Below are 16,856 nucleotides of genomic sequence, written 5' to 3'. Positions count from 1 at the left end.
TGAGAAAAAAATTAACTTTTTAGAATTTACCAAATGGCTGCAATGAAACAAAGAGTGAAAAATTTAAAGGGGTCTGAATACTTTCCGTACCCACTGTATATGTTCAATGTATAGTTTTTTTTACCGGATGTGACAAGATTGGATTGAATAGGTATAATGGCAAATTGTGATTTTTAACAATTAACAAAACTTTCACCAGGTTTTTCCATTTTTTCCTGGTACTCTAAGTCCTCCGAAAAGTACGCAGCTCAGGAGACTACAGCACACAGCTCCTGGCTGAACGTCCACAATAGTACTTATTCAAAAGAAAGCCTAGATTGCACAGGCTATGCTTTCTATTGAGTCCATACTCCGCTCTGTCTCCTGACTGGGGGGTCTTATGAAAGATTATGGGGGTCTTGGGACCAAACCACCAATAATTTGTAGGCAATTTGAGTATCTGCAAAATATTAGAAAAACTGCTGAAAGTTTAGTTACTCTAATGCAATTTAAGAAAGGTTTAGGGAGGACACATCAGTAGTGCTGTGCTTTCTTTGGAAGGACAACTGTGCCTATTTTTCTCCATATCAGCTATAATTGATTGATTTTCACTTCAAACACCTTGTGATATAGATTTTTCATAAACAATTACGGCATTACAATTGTATTTCAGCATTGGAAAATATTCCTATCAATGTAGGTGTAAATGATGTTCCAAACAATAAAAAAAAATATACAATTAAGGTTCCTCTGGAGGGTTCATGTCCTCCCAATGTTTGCCTTAGGCAGTATACATGACAGATTGGCAGGTGATCCCCCCACTAAGTCTCAGCATCTGCCACAGGCACTCTTAAGGGCATGGCTAAAATAAGAGAGACTTTGTTAGAGATTAACATTTTGTTTATATCCGAGTGTCAGACTTGATCCTAGAGGGCTATCTTAAAAAATGACATATAGAAAGATATTTTTTTTTCAATTCTGGAATATTTGACTGTTGACTTACTTAGCTCACAAAAGCCATCCTGTCATTTCAAAATGGAGATGACTTTGCTGTGTCATAGTATGTTATCCCTCAAGCGTAGGTTTGTTTGAGACTTGGTCAAGAGGTGAGAATACAGAATGAGGTATCAGAGTTATATCAACCTACTTTTCAATTCTGGTTTGTGCGATTTGTGCATTTAGAATAAATCTCGGAATGAAATGAGTGAATGGATATGGAAAATGTCAATCAGATTGCCTATGCTGCAGAATGTTATCTATACATGTGTCTCCCACTTACTATTCCACCTTTTGGTGGTGGGGTAATGACTATAGCATCCTTTTCTGAATATTCTGTTGTGAGTATTTATATAGCCAAACTTTGGGTCCTTTACACATCAAAAATATACGAAAAACTATAATAATAATAATAATAATAAGGAAAGCACAGATGCTTGCTACCTTTACAGTTTTAAAGAATAAACAAAGGTAGACAATACAGATCCTTCAATATTTTGTCAGCTTACATTGCATTAAGATTATAAATGTTGGACATCTGAGTCCTTTAGAATTGTGCTAATTATTAATAAAATGGAAGTATGTGTTATTTTGTGTTTTATGTTTGCATACTGTAAGGATAAGACTCTGCCCACATTGGCTTTATGGCTTCTGCATTTGCAAATTCAATTATCAACCTGGTCACTCACTGAGTCCATCATGTTTCTATTTTTTTAGAGCTCACATAAGAATGAAGAGACTTTTTAAACTAAAGGTTACATATTTGTCTCTACTAGAGGATTCTTTAAATGAAGGCAGTGTTCCCCAACTCTAGTTCCCCAAGAGCCACCAATGGATCATGTTTTCAGGATTTCCTTAGTATTGCACCGGTGATGGAATTATTGCCTGGGTAATACTAAGGAAATCCTGAAAACTTGACCTGTTGGTGGCTTTTGAGGACTGGAAATGGGGAACACTGAACTACGGCGCATGAAAGTAGAAACTTGACATTCATATGGTCTTCAAACCACTATATGGTCTGCCAACATGCTGTATATACTGATCATATTTGGACTGTGCTGTGTCTCTTAGTACCAACATTTTTCTAGTGTATATACCTGGATACCCACAAAATACTCTTTCAAAAACATTCACAATATGTACTAGCACTTAGAATATTTCGGAGGTGTAGTCTTTTCATAGTCTTTTGTTTACTCCAAACACAAGAGTATTAGATTGTCAAGTGGCCGCTCCATGCCGGTGGTTCTGTATACTTAGTCAATTAATTTTATTAAAATATACCAATGCTGGCTTGATAAAGGGTTTGTGGCAAAAATTACATATTAATCACTGGTGTTGAAATTTGCTTGTTAGGATATTAGTAGACCACCTGTTTGGAGTGTTGTTCTATCACATAGTAATGAATATGCCCAAGTAAGAGGGTGAACTTATCTAACAATGTTGCTTAAACGCTGAGCAAACCTACATATTTGTACTATTTTAATTATTTTCTATACTTATTAATCCTAAAAGGGATTTCCACTTACAGGAAAGTGGACCCCAAACAATCTAAATTACCAAACATAACAGGTGCTCTGGTAACCCAGGTCTACCATTAGCGCTCCACCGATGTGCGATTCTTGGTATTTTGGCGCTAGTAAATCGACAGTGCACATCACTGCTGTAGCCAATCACTGAGCTCAGTGGCTCATGTCCTCTACATTAGCAGAACTGCGGAGCTCAGTGACTGACTACAGCGGTGATGTACGCTGTCAATGTGACATCACTAATATAGTCAAAAGCCAAAACACCGAGACCCATGCAATGGCAGGAAGCCGGTGCTGGACCCAGGAAGGGTGAGTACTTGCTTTGTTGGCTATTTTACATATTTTAGAGTGTTTAGGGTCAACTTTCTTGAAAATAAAAAACACTTTTAAGGTGTCCATACACCTTTGAAAACAGGTGGCTGTGCAGCCGCAAGATATATCTCTCTACTCCCTCATACACATGGCTTAACTGAGCATGGATATATTTTCAGTAGCAAGGGTAGAGTAAGCTGCTGCAAGTCACATGTGGTGATGGCTGAACTCTTGGGAGAACAAAAGGATCGGTGATTTTGAAATTTAACAATCTTGATCTTTCTCTCCCCCCAACATCAGACAGAGAAGGTTGAGATACCCCCATACACTTTAGATGGTCTACAGCTTCAGTGGACTGTTATCTAATGAGTATGGGGGACATTACGTTAAATAAAAGTTAAAAATTGACTGACAAATGCTGAAAGGAGAACATCGTACAATGGGTGTCACACAAAAAAATTACTAACTGGCTGCTTTATCCTGTTTGTACATGTAAGAATTACACATGTATTATTGTACTAGAGTTTTGAAAAATGTGATCCTCAAAGAGTCTTTGTCTTTACATAGGTACGCGATGAGACTAAAGAATTTCACAAGCTCGGCTGCAAATGAAGGGGAAAAAAAGCTAGCAGTTTTATGGTAAGTCCGCGGAGACAGTGTCAAAGAAGCTAAAATCCACTAGAAGACTTTCAAAACTACAGAAACGCATAAGCGGCTTACAGAAGATAATTATTCTTGTTTTCCATTAAACCATTAAGGGATAACTAATGGCTTCTTTTAGCAGCTGACTTAAACATTTATTCTTCCGATTCATACTGTTATCAAGATGGCATTTTAATGCCTTTTCCATTTTTATTTCAGTTACTCATATGTTTCAATTTCACTTTTACATGAAAAAAATTGTTTAAAAAAAAGGATTTTTTTACAGTTTATGGGGTTTATAAAACAGTGGAATTAACATAATCCTTTCCTAATTACCACAGCTATCGATGTCTATCTCTGCTCTACTTGAGAATGTTTAAATTAAAGAAGGACCATGCTATGAAATACTCCAGATCACTCATGGAATATTTTAAGGTAATACAGTTATTTTGTAATTTGTTGTATTAGTTAAAGGGATAACAAGGTTATTTGTATTGATATTTTTTTCCCAATTATTCAGTAGTGTATTTCATTTTTCCCTTATTTGTGCCCAAACATTTGCATGATGTTCATGAACAAAAATACTCAATATTTTTTTTTGTTTGTGCCAAAATAAATGTTTTGAAGCAATGATTTGGTGAAAAATCTTGTTAACAGCTTTGTGTACATGGGCAGCCATTTTTATTGCTGCAATGCAATACAAATTATACTTGGCAAATGACTTTAAAGGGACCTTGTCATGTGAAATAACACTGTTAACCTGCAGATATAGGGTTAATCTGCAGGTTAATAGCATTCTGAAGCCGTGCGGCCGAATCACTAAGAGCCTCACTGCAGGGAGAAATGGAATGTTATTTCTCCCGGCAGCCCCCGGCTTTCAGTCATAGAGGCGCGGCTTCATTCTGCGTTCAGTACATAGTGAAGGGGCAGCTGTAACCGCTCCTCAGCACTGACTGAAAGCCGGCTCTGCAGTGCATCAGTACATAAATCAGTGTCAGCCATTACGGGGGCATGGTTACAGCCACCGCTCACTTTCTACTGAAGGGTGAATCAAGCCGCTCCTCTATGACTGAAAGTCCAAGGCTGCCAGGAGGATTAAAGTTAATTTTCTCCCAGGAGCCGGGATGCCGCACAGCTTCAGAACTCTATTAACCTGCAGATTAACCCCATATCTGCAGGTTATTAGCATGTTTTCACATGACAGGTTCCCTTTAAATTTTTTATTTCTTCAGCTCTTATACTGGTTTATGTGTTTCTATGGAAACAGACTACAAACAAACTCTGGGTAGTCTTATCTTGCAGTCAGGCTCTTTTTCACCTAATTCCTTAACCCTTTATTGCACACCCTTCAAGGATCAATTTTAAAAATGTTTGACTCTGTATTCATTAAAAAGGTCTACAGTATATAGTTATATTAATGTTGCTCTACATTTACAATGTTCCTTTATTTTCCTCAGATGGCAGCATGTAAAAGCATAGTGCTGCTTACAGTTTACACTTTACATGAACTTAAAAAACTGGGATATTGCCTGAAGTTCAGTGAGAAACTCAGGGTTAATTTATGTTACATAGATTGTCAAGCGATGACTGATAGAATGACTGCAGGATCTGACTACACAGGGGGTTTTGTAGTCTGTAGACATGACAATGATTACGTGTGCAAAGGAGCTGATATGAGTTTAAATATTATAATTTCTTTGTGAGCATGAAGGCTCCCCTTAATATTTCATAAAAATGTATACTAGCAGGTTAAAAATGGTAAACAAGTGTATTAATCAAGAAAATGCTTATTCAAATGTGATGCATTTTGTTATAATAGACCAGAACATGATGACAAATGAAAAAGCCATTATTTTTATTTCATGTAGAACACAGAACCTATCATTGGCATATGCAGCCAGTTTCACATTGTAAGGATTTACCTATTCAAAGCGGGTATCTTTGCACTCAATGGTGAAACTACAATTTGCAGAAATAAGGCAATTTCACTGCAGTTTTAGAGAAGAAAATTAGTTTTTTTCCATCCAGATATGAAAAGAATACAATGTTACTTGTGTCTTGTGTATAAATTAAATCTAAAGTTAAGTCTAAGTGAACCCACTTTCACCCTATAATATGCTGCCATATTACACTGGATATATATATATATATATATATATATATATATATATATATATATATATATATACACTGATCAAAAAGTAAAGGGAACACTCAAATAACACATCCTAGATCTGAATGAATGAAATATTCTCATTGAATACCTTGTTCTGTACAAAGTTGAATGTGCTGACAACAAAATCACACAAAAATCATCAATGGAAATCAAATTTATTAACCAATGGAGGCCTGGATTTGGAGTCACTCCCAAAATTAAAGTGGAAAAACACACTACAGGCTGATCCAACTTTGATGTAATGTCCTTAAAACAAGTCAAAATGAGGCTCAGTATTGTATGTGGCCTCCACGTGCCTGTATGACCTCCCTACAACGCCTGGGCATGCTCCTGATGAGGTTGCGGATGGTCTCCTGTGGGATCTCCTCCCAGACCTGGACTAAAGCATCCGCCAACTCCTGAACAGTCTGTGGTGTAATGTGACGTTGGTGGAGCGAGACATGATGTCCCAGATGTGCTCAATCGAATTCAGGTATGGGGAACGGACGGGCCAGTCCATAGCTTCAATACCTTCATCTTGCAGGAACTGCTGACACACTCCAGCCACATGAGGTCTGGCATTGTCCTGCATTAGGAGGAACCCAGAGCCAACCGCACCAGCATATGGTCTCACAAGGGGTCTGAGGATCTTACCTCGGTACCTAATGGCAGTCAGGCTATCTCTGGCGAGCACATGGAGGGCTGTGCGGCCCTCCAAAGAAATGCCACCCCACACCATTACTGACCCACTGCCAAACCGGTCATGCTGAAGGATGTTGCAGGCCGCAGATCGCTCTCCACGGCGTCTCCAGACTCTGTCACGTCTGTCACATGTGCTCTGTGTGAACCTGCTTTCATCTGTGAAGAGTAGAGGGCGCCAGTGGCGACTTTGCCAATCCTGGTGTTCTGTGGCAAATGCCAAGCATCCTGCACGGTGTTGGGATGTGAGCACAACCCCCATCTGTGGATGTCAGGCCCTCATACCACCCTCATGGAGTCGGTTTCTAACCGTTTGTGCAGACACATGCACTTTTGTGGCCTGCTGGAGGTGATTTTGCAGGGCTCTGGCAGTGCTCCTCCTCTTCCTCCTTGCACAGAGGCAGAGGTAGCGGTCCTGCTGCTGGGTTGTTGCCCTCCTACGGCCCCCTCCACATCTCCTGGTGTACTAGCCTGTCTCCTGGTAGCGCCTGCAGCCTCTGGACAATACGCTGACACACACAGCAAACCTTCTTGCCACAGCTCGCATTGATGTGCCATCCTGGATGAGCTGCACTACCTGAGCAACTTCTGTGGGTTGTAGAGTCCGTCTCATGCTACCACGAGTGTGAAAGCAGAACCAACATTCAAAAGTGACCAAAACATCAGACAGAAAGCATTGGTACTGAGATGTGGTCTGTGTTCCCCACCTGCAGAACCACTCCTTTATTGAGTGTGTCTTGATAATTGCCAATAATTTTCCATCTATTGTCTATTCCATTTGCACAACAGCATGTAAAATTGATTGTCAATCAGTGTCGCTTCCTAAGTGGACAGTTTGATTTCACAGAAGTTTGATGTACTTGGAGTTATATTCTGTTGTTTAAGTGTTCCCTTTATTTTTTGAGCAGTGTATATGTATATATGTATATATATATATGTGTGTGTGTGTGTGTGTGTGTGTGTGTGTGTGAACCTTGTGAACTGTACGGCTTAAGACTTCCAAAAATGAATCATCTTTGAGAGATATATATGTCCGTTTTACGTATGTCTGGGTGGAATATATGCACACACACATATATATATATATATATATATATATATATATATATGTATATATATATATATACAGTGCCTTGTGAAAGTATTTGGCCCTCTTGAACTTTTCTACCTTTTGCCACATTTCTGGCTTCAAACATGAAGATATAAAATTGTTTTTCTTATGAAATTCTCAATAAGTTTGATGTGTCACATGACCCTCTTCCCATTGAAAAAAATAAAGTTGGATCCAAAATGGCCAACTTCAAAATGGCCGCCATGGTCACCACCCATCTGGAAAAGTCTCCCCCCTCCCATATATTAATGTGCCACAAACAGTAAGTTGATATCACCAGCCATTTCCTTTTAATTTAGGTGTATCCATATAAATGGCCCACCCTATATTTACCATGCAATGGAAATAACATTGCAACATAGTTTGTAAGATTGAAAATAGAGCTAGGTCCATCCGTACATCCATTGGTTTTGTTTTCTGTAGATCAGCAGTGTTGATTCAGGGGAAGACAAAAAACTTTAAGAGTCAAAAGTCAGCTTTTTTCATCTTAGGGGAGAAAATCATTTCTGCCTCCAAATCAGCCACTAAGAACAAATACCTGGATCTGTGGCCAATCTTCAGTAATCTAGTACCCATAATCGTCTTTAATTGTACATATTAAAATGAGCATGTTATGAGTCCAGCTAGAGCTGGAATCTTAAAATGCTAATTTCAATATCAGAGGGAAAACTTTCAAAAATAATTATACCACTATTCTGGCATAGATTTTCAGAAAAATCTGGTGATAGATCCTCTTTAATAACATTATCAGAAGGGATAATTGTAACTTGAAGGAGTGAAAAGGTTTAATCAAATCTAGATCTTGGTGTCTAAGGGGGTATAATGGCCACATACCATATAGGAATAAAACAGTACCATAAATGGTTCATGATATTTGGGGCACCCTAGTATAGACTTTGTATTTGGGTCAAATACATTTAAAGGGTTGTCCACTACTCGGACAACCCCTTCTCAATCCCTGTTTCTCCCTTGTAAAGTAATAACACCAATATTCACCTCTGGTGTCAGCACTGGCTCTCCCGGTGATCGCTTGACATTATTATGTCATGTGCTCCCTGCAGCCAATCAACGCTGTCTTCACTCTCTCCCTTCGGATGAATCACATACATCCAAAGGAATTTAGAGAGCAGCAGTATGTGATCCTTAAAGTATGTGTGTGTGATTTGTCCAAATGCAGGGATAGTGAAGCCAGCGTTGATTAGCCACAGGGATTATGTTACATTGTTATACCCAGGAGAGCCAGTGCTGACACTGCTGGAATGGCACCGTCACTGGAGGAGAGTATAGGTGTCATTATTTTACAAGGGGGAAACATAGAGATTGAGAAGGGGTTGTCCAAGTAGTGCACAACCGCTTTAGGTATATATTAATTATTATACATGAGCAAATTGATTCGATCCCAATCAAATTCATGACAATTATTTAGGAATTGACTGAAACCAGCAAATTTGAACAATTGGCGATTTTCCACCTTTTTACTCAATGCAATAGATTGCATTAGAGGAGGCTCACATAACCTTGGGTTTCCCATATCACCTTGCAGCTCACTCAACACATGTTACACCACAACACATGTTAAAGCACAGTCAAATAGGATGGACTACCATAGCCTGTATGAAAACACAGGCAGGGAATGCAGCTGACATTTTGATGTGAATCTGGATAGTGAGAGGATGTCATAGTTTAGATATAGTGATAGAGAGAGAAGGCCATAAAATACTGAATAAACATTACTGATAGTGTGAAAGCACAACAGTGAAGAACAATTACCATCAGTTTACCCATAGCCATATTTGTTAAGGTTAGCTTGATATTACTAAGACTTTAATTGCATTAAAGAATGTGCAATGAGTTGGATGCAGTCCTAGGAGACCTCAGAGTGTTATACTTGTCTTTTCATGGGAATTGGATTACTTTGCAATTTGCATTAGAACTGTCGAATTCCAATTCCAAAGAATTTTTTCATCTCTGTTAATTATATAATATGTTCTATTGAGCTACCGTTGATTTATTTGGACAAAAGGCAAAAAAGTTTCTGCTATTTCTGAATAAACGTATTATCATTATTTTCATATTGTATTTCTGCTGTGGTCATTGTGTTATAATATTCTTATATCTGTTGGTTATCAAGATTAACATTTATTACTTAACCTTTCATTAATTTAATACAGAATTCATCGAAGTCTTCACAGGCGCCCTCTCCATGGGGAGGCAATGGAAAGTAAGTGCTTTTTTTTTCTTTCTTTTAAGTGGTCCTTCATAAAAATGAATTATTACTGAGTAAAATACAACATTGATGGTGAAGGAATGAAGGTCACTTCTTAGGTTAGAGACGAATATATCAGAAAGTCAAAGTCAAGAATCAGCTGCCCAAAATGTCTGAAAAGTTAATACGGGTGGCTTCAGAATTCCTTAACAATTTGGTCCTTAAACCAAATGATAGTCATAAAAGTACTGTTAATTAGATAGCAAGTACAGTGTCATTTCAGAAAGTCAAAGTAAAGTTAACCTCCAGAGCCGAGACTCTTCAACGATTGGTTCCGTAATGAAAGACCAATGAATAATTCATTTATATATGGTCAGGGCTGTGAAATGAAACTGAACTTATATCTTTGGGGAAAATGTGAACAAGCTTAATTGGCCAGTTATCAAAGTAATCAATCTTTATTTTAATGATATTATACCTGAAAATAATTAGCAAAATTAATAAACCACCATTGTCTTCCAGTGAGTGATGGTGAAGACATTGTGTAGCCCACTGCCAATGAGCCCCTAGATCTGCCATTGAAGCCTCCATTACTGAAGAACAGAAGAGAATAGAATTCTGAGCCGTGACTATACAATGTCATAGCTGTCTACTCTTATTAGTATTCCCCTAACAATAAACTCCTCAACATTGAGATTGCAACAGCAAAAAGGAAAATTTGTGGAATTATGGAAATCGCTGGGATAGACATGTTAATTATATGCAAGAAATTAAAAATTGGAAACAATATTTTTTAAATTTCTTGGTTTATTCATTATCGTGTATGAGCACCACTTGCAGAAATCCTTGTACTTTCACTTCTTGGCTGCAATCAATGAGGTTATTAATGGTCGTTTGAGAAATGTTCTGCCACGCTGAATGCACTTGGGCAATTTATCAAGATCCGCTTCTGGCAGCTCCCTCTACAATTTCTGACCAATGACGTCCCAGATGTGCTCAATGGGACACAGGTCTGGAGGCATTCAGGCCACGCAGGTTGCTCACTGTAGTATGAGCAATATGCAGCCTGGTTTCGTCAGATTAAAAATAGCATCTGGGACACTTAGGAGAAATGGCTGTACTATTGATTCCTTAACTAAATAGATGTAACACTGAGCTGTTAGTGTACCTAGAATGAAGACTAGAGGGGTCCGGTTACTGTACATTATGCCACCCCACATCATAACCCCAGAAGTAGCATTAGTGTGACGTTCCCTCATGAAGACTTTTTCATAGAGTTGCCCATGTGGTCTTGTCAGATTTGAAGAGAGGTGGGCAGTGATTAATTCTGAACTGCAAATTAAATTGAACTTCATATACTAAAATTAGACGTAGGACTACCAACCATTGGCAAATGTCTAGCACGGTAGAGGGTATAATAAAATATAACTTTTATTAGGTATATGTTAAAATAACCATATGGCTCAAATAGAATACTCACGAAGAACAAGAAAAACAAAAAATGGCACACATCAATAATAGTCACATACACAACGGGGGAGGGAAAGCATGCCCTAATACTGTAGCCCCCTTTTAGTGTACTAATGATGCAGATAAAGCATATAAATGAGAAAGGAACAGTCTCACCATTAGTTGGAGTAGAGCCTTACTCATAGCAGTTAAGATCCCCACTCATCTGGTATTCCATCCAGAGAGGCACAGTGCACAGAGGAGATAATAACAATGATGGAGGGGAAGAAAAACACCCACACAATACCCAAAAAGAATATTTCATGCATAAAAGAGGACCGGGGATCTATTGCACATGTCCCAAAGATATTCCCATTCCCTACGCGTTTCGTTTATTAACTCATCAGGAGAGAGTGGGGGAGGAGGGGACAGCTGTATTGCCTCTTGACAGATGAGGGTTCTCAAAGAAATTAATAGTGAGGAGCTACATCTGCTGCACATTCTTTTCGGGTATTGTGTGGGTGTTTTTCTTCCCCTCCATCATTGTTATTATCTCCTCTGTGCACTGTGCCTCTCTGGATGGAATACCAGCTGAGTGGGAATCCTAACTGCTATGAGTAAGGCTCTACTCCAACTAATGGTGAGACTGTTCCTTTCTCATTTATATGCTTTATCTGCTTCATTAGTACACTAAAAGGGGGCTACAGTATTAGGGCATGCTTCCCCTCCCCCATTGTGTATGTGACTATTATTGATTTGTGTCGTTTTTTGTTTTTCTTGTTCTTCGTGAGTATGGTTATTTTAGCATATACCTAATAAAAGTTATATTTTATTATACCCTCTACCGTGCTAAACTTCATATGCTAAACTAAGACCTCAAACAGTTTCTACACAAGCCAACAAATGGCGCATGCATGACATTGGGGTAAGATCCAGATGTCAGGCTATAAGTCCTCCATTGACCTCACGCCACCACTCTCAAAAGCTATCATGTTGCAAAACAAGATGGCAATGGAGGCTGGAAAGGAGGTCTGTCTTCTTAAACAATACGTTCAACTTTTTTCTTGGATACAATATCAGCATTGATTGGTTTTAAGGCCACATGTACAATACCATGAAGAAGTCTTCATGGGAGAACGTGAAAGAGTCCCAGAAGTCGTTTTTCAACATACTAGGACTCATGTTGCTCCCAGCGTGGCCTAAGGCTACCATGGCATGCAGCGTTTCACATGGAGCACATCAGTGATGTCATTGGTTGGCAATTCAGAGTGGCAGAACATTCCTCAGACAATCATTACTAACCTCATTGATAGCAGCCAAGACGAGTAAGTGGGAGTATTTCTGTATGTGGTGCTCATTCTTGAGACTGAATAAATCAAGGTGTTTTGAAAATGTTGTTACATTTTTCCATCATTTGCACTATTCAGTAAAAAGCAAACAGCACCACTACAGGTTGCCACTGGTATTGCAGCCCAGCCCCATTCAGGTGAATAGGGCTTAACTGTGTAATCAGGCACAACATTAGTACAGTAAAATAATTCTTATTCTCATACAAAAAGGATGAAAAGGATGAAAATTGAAATGTGAAAGCCGTTCAGTAGATGCGCCAAATAAATTTGTGATGACATGCCAAGCCAGCAATGAAAGCAAAGCGGTGTGATGTATTATGCAAACTGAGGACGGTGCTATTTTAGAGCTAGAATTATGACTTTCTACTTTTTATTTGTCCCTCTCGCAATCAGAGATTGTTAATACCACATTGTTTGCTGGAAATAGTCAGAAAACTAATAATTGCAATTACCGATAATTGGATTGGTAACAGTGAAATCATCCCATAATTGCAGCGCATACGCCGCGGCAGTCACTGAACAGATACAAACGTAGATTAAAATTGGCTCAAACAATTCTGTTTCAGCAGAGTGAGATACGGAGAGCGGGTGGGATTTCTTCAGGGAGCTGAATTATCAAGTATAATTCAAAAGCTGTTTCTCCGGCTCTGACATCCCGCTGTCTGTGTGTATGAGAGGGAGCCTGTTAATATCTAGCGGCTTCCTGGCACCGGGAGATTGCTAATCACCTCGTCTAGAATTAAACGCACCTCTGTAATCAGCATTAGTTCTGCACCAAACACATCCCTTTAAAAAAATTCTAAACAGTATGTAAGGATTCATCTGTAATTACAGACAATTTCCCCATACCATTTCTGAAGGAATTGTTTGCAATTCTTCTTTGCTTTCTGCAGACAATAATACACGACGGGGGTCTTTTATGAAATGCACTTTGACTATTGCGTGGACCATATTTGTAGGAAATTGCCATTGTGGTTTTCCCAAAATGCTAAAATAATAGGCTTTGTATTATCTGCTGAGACTTTTTTCTTTCTTGGCTACCGGTAGCACTGATAGAATTTGGCAGCAGGTAGAAATTCATTATAACTATGAGATACCGGAGATTTTTATTTATTTTTTTTTTTTTGTTAGATCTCTTTTAAAAAAAAAAAAAAAAAGAGGAAAAGAAGAAAATAAATAACCCCTTAGAGTGATGATTATTTTTTTTATTTCGCCTTCAGGTACTGTGATTAAAAATAAAAAGCAAAACCTTTTAGCGGGTGAATCACCTATATGCAACTGTGGGATCTATGGAAGAAACAACAACATCTTTTCACTTAATATTATTGAAAAGCGGCGCCTTGCCGGAATGGATAATGCTTGTTTGTTTGGAATTGTTTTTTTCTCTCCCAAATTTGAAAAGATATGATGCGTATATGCGACTGCCTGCGTGGCTGTTGTGAGAACATGCATTGTATACATGTAGGAGGGTAGTCGAGAGACATTATTTTCCATAGAAATGTCTATTCAAAGCAATGTATTTCTGGTAATTAGGAACCTAGGTATATTTACTATCTCCAGTTTAAAATTTTGTTTGACAAATTGCACACAAATGTTAAAGAGTAGGGTTTCTTAAAGGGGCTATCTGAGCCTTATAGGGAATCTGTCAGCAGGTTTTTGCTATTTTATCTGAGAACAGCATGAAATATGGGCAGAGAGCCTGATTCCTGGGTCACTTGCTTAGCAGTTTCCTGTAATTTCAATACAATCTGTGTTTTATCAGCAGGAGATTATCACTGCAGGACTAGGTGCCATGTGGAAGCCTGTCCAGCTAATCTGTCTAACCCCACCCCCACCACTGATTGGCAGTTTGATGAGACTGTACACAAGAAGCAGCCAATCAGTGGTGTGGGCAGGGTCACACCCATCTCAGAATTCTGACCACTACAACATCCATAGCAGAGAAAACAAGGATTCTATGAAAACTGCACCTAGCAGCCTAGTGAGTGACACATCACTGGAATCAGAACAAGGCAACCTTACACAGTTGTATGAAGTATTGACTGCTTTTCTCACCGGGAAAATGCATTGTGCCGTTCACTAAGGAAGACTAAATGCAACTCAGTGGACTACCCGGCACCAGATTTGACAGTGGGCTCCATGTTAATGGGACAATGGCAGCCTCCCCCACTTATTTCTCCACCCAACTATTTTTTTTTTAATTTTCCCAGTCTCCTTGAATGGAAGTGAGGAAACTACAGTACAAGGCCCATGATTCCTAACTTCGAATTACCTGTTTGAACGTCCAAGCCACTCATTTCACTTTCTGTCAATCATCTCCCCCTTTCTCATTTCTATGTATCCTTCCACTTGAGGCTATTCTAGGAGTCTTATCCATTCCAGCAGTCCCTAAAAAGCTGCACAGTATACATTAAATATATTGTATGTAGTGCTCTTTCCATGCTCTCTTGCCATTTTTGACAAGGTTGAGTGCAATTCAAAATACCAACCTGGTGATGATAGTACATAGTGCTGTTGCATATTTACAATCTAGCGGCGGTAGACTTTCTTTGATGGGGACAGAGCCAAGAGTGGGGAAGCGGGTGAAGGCAGCAGACAGAGGAGACCCACACATCATCACTGCCCCTGCGAGCTGCTATTCCAGCCTGCCTCTGCTGCCTCCCACCACCACATATACTGCACACAAAGATAGGAGCCAAATAACTGTTCAAATGACCAAGGCAGGAAGCTTCACGGGTCACTGCACTCGCTACAGCGATCATCTGTTACATTGATGATGGTCTAAGGTTGCAAACATGGCACTCTTACTGTTGTTGCCTAAGTAGGATCCTGTCCCTGATTTGTAGATAACTTGGCACTCAACGATGTATGTGAAAAAAATCTTTATTGAGTGGAGGCAGTCCAAAGAAATGAAACATTTTGTCACATTGACCTTCGTCCATAGAGCGGATTGGTAAGGATGAAAAGAGTGGAAGGCAATGCAGTGCTTACTGCGGCTGTGGATAGTCCTCTGTCCCTTCCCACCAACTTGGTGTCTGCTAGGTAGTAATTTTATAAATAATTGAGCAAGCATAATCTAATGTTGCTTTATAGGAGATGTGAAAACAGCCTAAAGCTCTTCCCTGAAACTACTGCCTAACTGATCAGACACAACTCGATCATAGCAGGACAACAGTGCACACAAATCATTTTATCAAAACTTGTACAGATATTAAATGATCTAATGTTTTCTTATTTCAGGAATACAGAGACCCCATCTCCAATGTCGCTGAGTCCCTCTCCAGCAAGTTCTGCTGGGAACAACAGTGCAGTCCCAGGTTCTTCTTCTACAGGCACAGTATCTATCCCACAGCGGATCCACCATATGGCTGCCAGCCATGTTAATATCACCAACAACGTCTTGCGTAGTTATGAACACTGGGACCTGGCAGAAAAACTTACAAAAGAAAATAAGGGTATGTTCAAGATTCTGCAATGTAACTTTGAAACTTTTCTGTATGGGAGTTATCTCAATGCCTACACTAATTTTCATTAAAGAAGCACTCCTCCTCCCATCAAAGTTTTTATCCTCTTAATATATTGCTGTCATCATATTATATAGCTCTGTGTACTTACAATTGCTAATTTTTCCATTCTTCTAACCAGTTAATTCTTCTGTTTTCCATTAGGTTTATGACATCATGTCATTAAAAACTGACTAGCTGTATCCTTTTAAGCTCTATATAGAAACAGGAGGTCAGTTTTCCCTGCATGGGTCATAAGTCACTGCAAAAGTGGAGAGGGAATTGAAGAGAGGAATGATTTTTTTCTGGTAAAATAGACTTCCTGTTTCTACATAGAGCAGAGAAAAGAGAAGAATTAGCTGGTAGAAAGTCAAAATGAGCAATTGTAAGTACACAGTGCTATATAATATGATGACTGCAGTATATTAAGAGGAAAGAAAAATTTATTGGCAGGAGGAGGAGTACTTTTTTAATGTCATCAGTAGAGATTAATAAATTCAAGTTGAATTGAATTCTACTTGAATTTTCCAAAAATCTGCACTCCACAAAATTTAGATGTTTTGTAATTCGCTATTGCACAAATTAAAAATATAACAGCCACTATTTTTCAGAACGCCATCAAGATGTTAAAAAAAACCCCATTAAACTCACCTTAGCTCTCAGGCTCCTCTCCGTCACCCATGCGCCACATCTTCAGATTAGCGCCACTCACACTAATATCCTGCTGAAATCTTTGAGGCCAGTGGGGATTTTATGCAATCATGTGAACGGCCACATCATCATGATGTAACAGCATAAGCCGTGACCTTGTATGTGCATGGGCAGAACGCTCCTGAACCTCATGAGAGCTGGAGATCCTGGCCCATTGTGAGAGGCTAGAGCAGGTATTTCAGCATCAGTGGCGGTGATCTGAAGATGCAGTGAGGTCT

General features: G+C 39.1%; 1 protein-coding gene across 3 annotated transcripts in view; it reads left to right on the top strand.

The window, feature by feature from the left end:
* The window catches only part of AFF2 (ALF transcription elongation factor 2), a 692,736-nt gene that overhangs the window by 657,977 nt on the left and 17,903 nt on the right, over positions 1–16,856 (top strand). For 2 of the 3 annotated variants that reach the window (XM_073641227.1, XM_073641226.1), the window contains exons 17-20: positions 3,381–3,452; positions 3,797–3,890; positions 9,592–9,641; positions 15,665–15,879. In XM_073641227.1, the coding sequence (XP_073497328.1) occupies positions 3,381–3,452; positions 3,797–3,890; positions 9,592–9,641; positions 15,665–15,879 (431 nt within the window). Of the gene's footprint in view, positions 1–3,380; positions 3,453–3,796; positions 3,891–9,591; positions 9,642–10,148; positions 10,235–15,664; positions 15,880–16,856 lie in introns of those variants that run through there. The other variant, XM_073641228.1, reaches the window with a different exon arrangement.

This window comes from Phyllobates terribilis, unplaced genomic scaffold, assembly GCF_046119375.1.
Source record: "Phyllobates terribilis strain yellow unplaced genomic scaffold, ASM4611937v1 Scaffold_7__3_contigs__length_470593459, whole genome shotgun sequence".
NCBI lineage: Eukaryota > Metazoa > Chordata > Amphibia > Anura > Dendrobatidae > Phyllobates > Phyllobates terribilis.
This window is presented reverse-complemented; position numbering and strand designations above follow the sequence as displayed.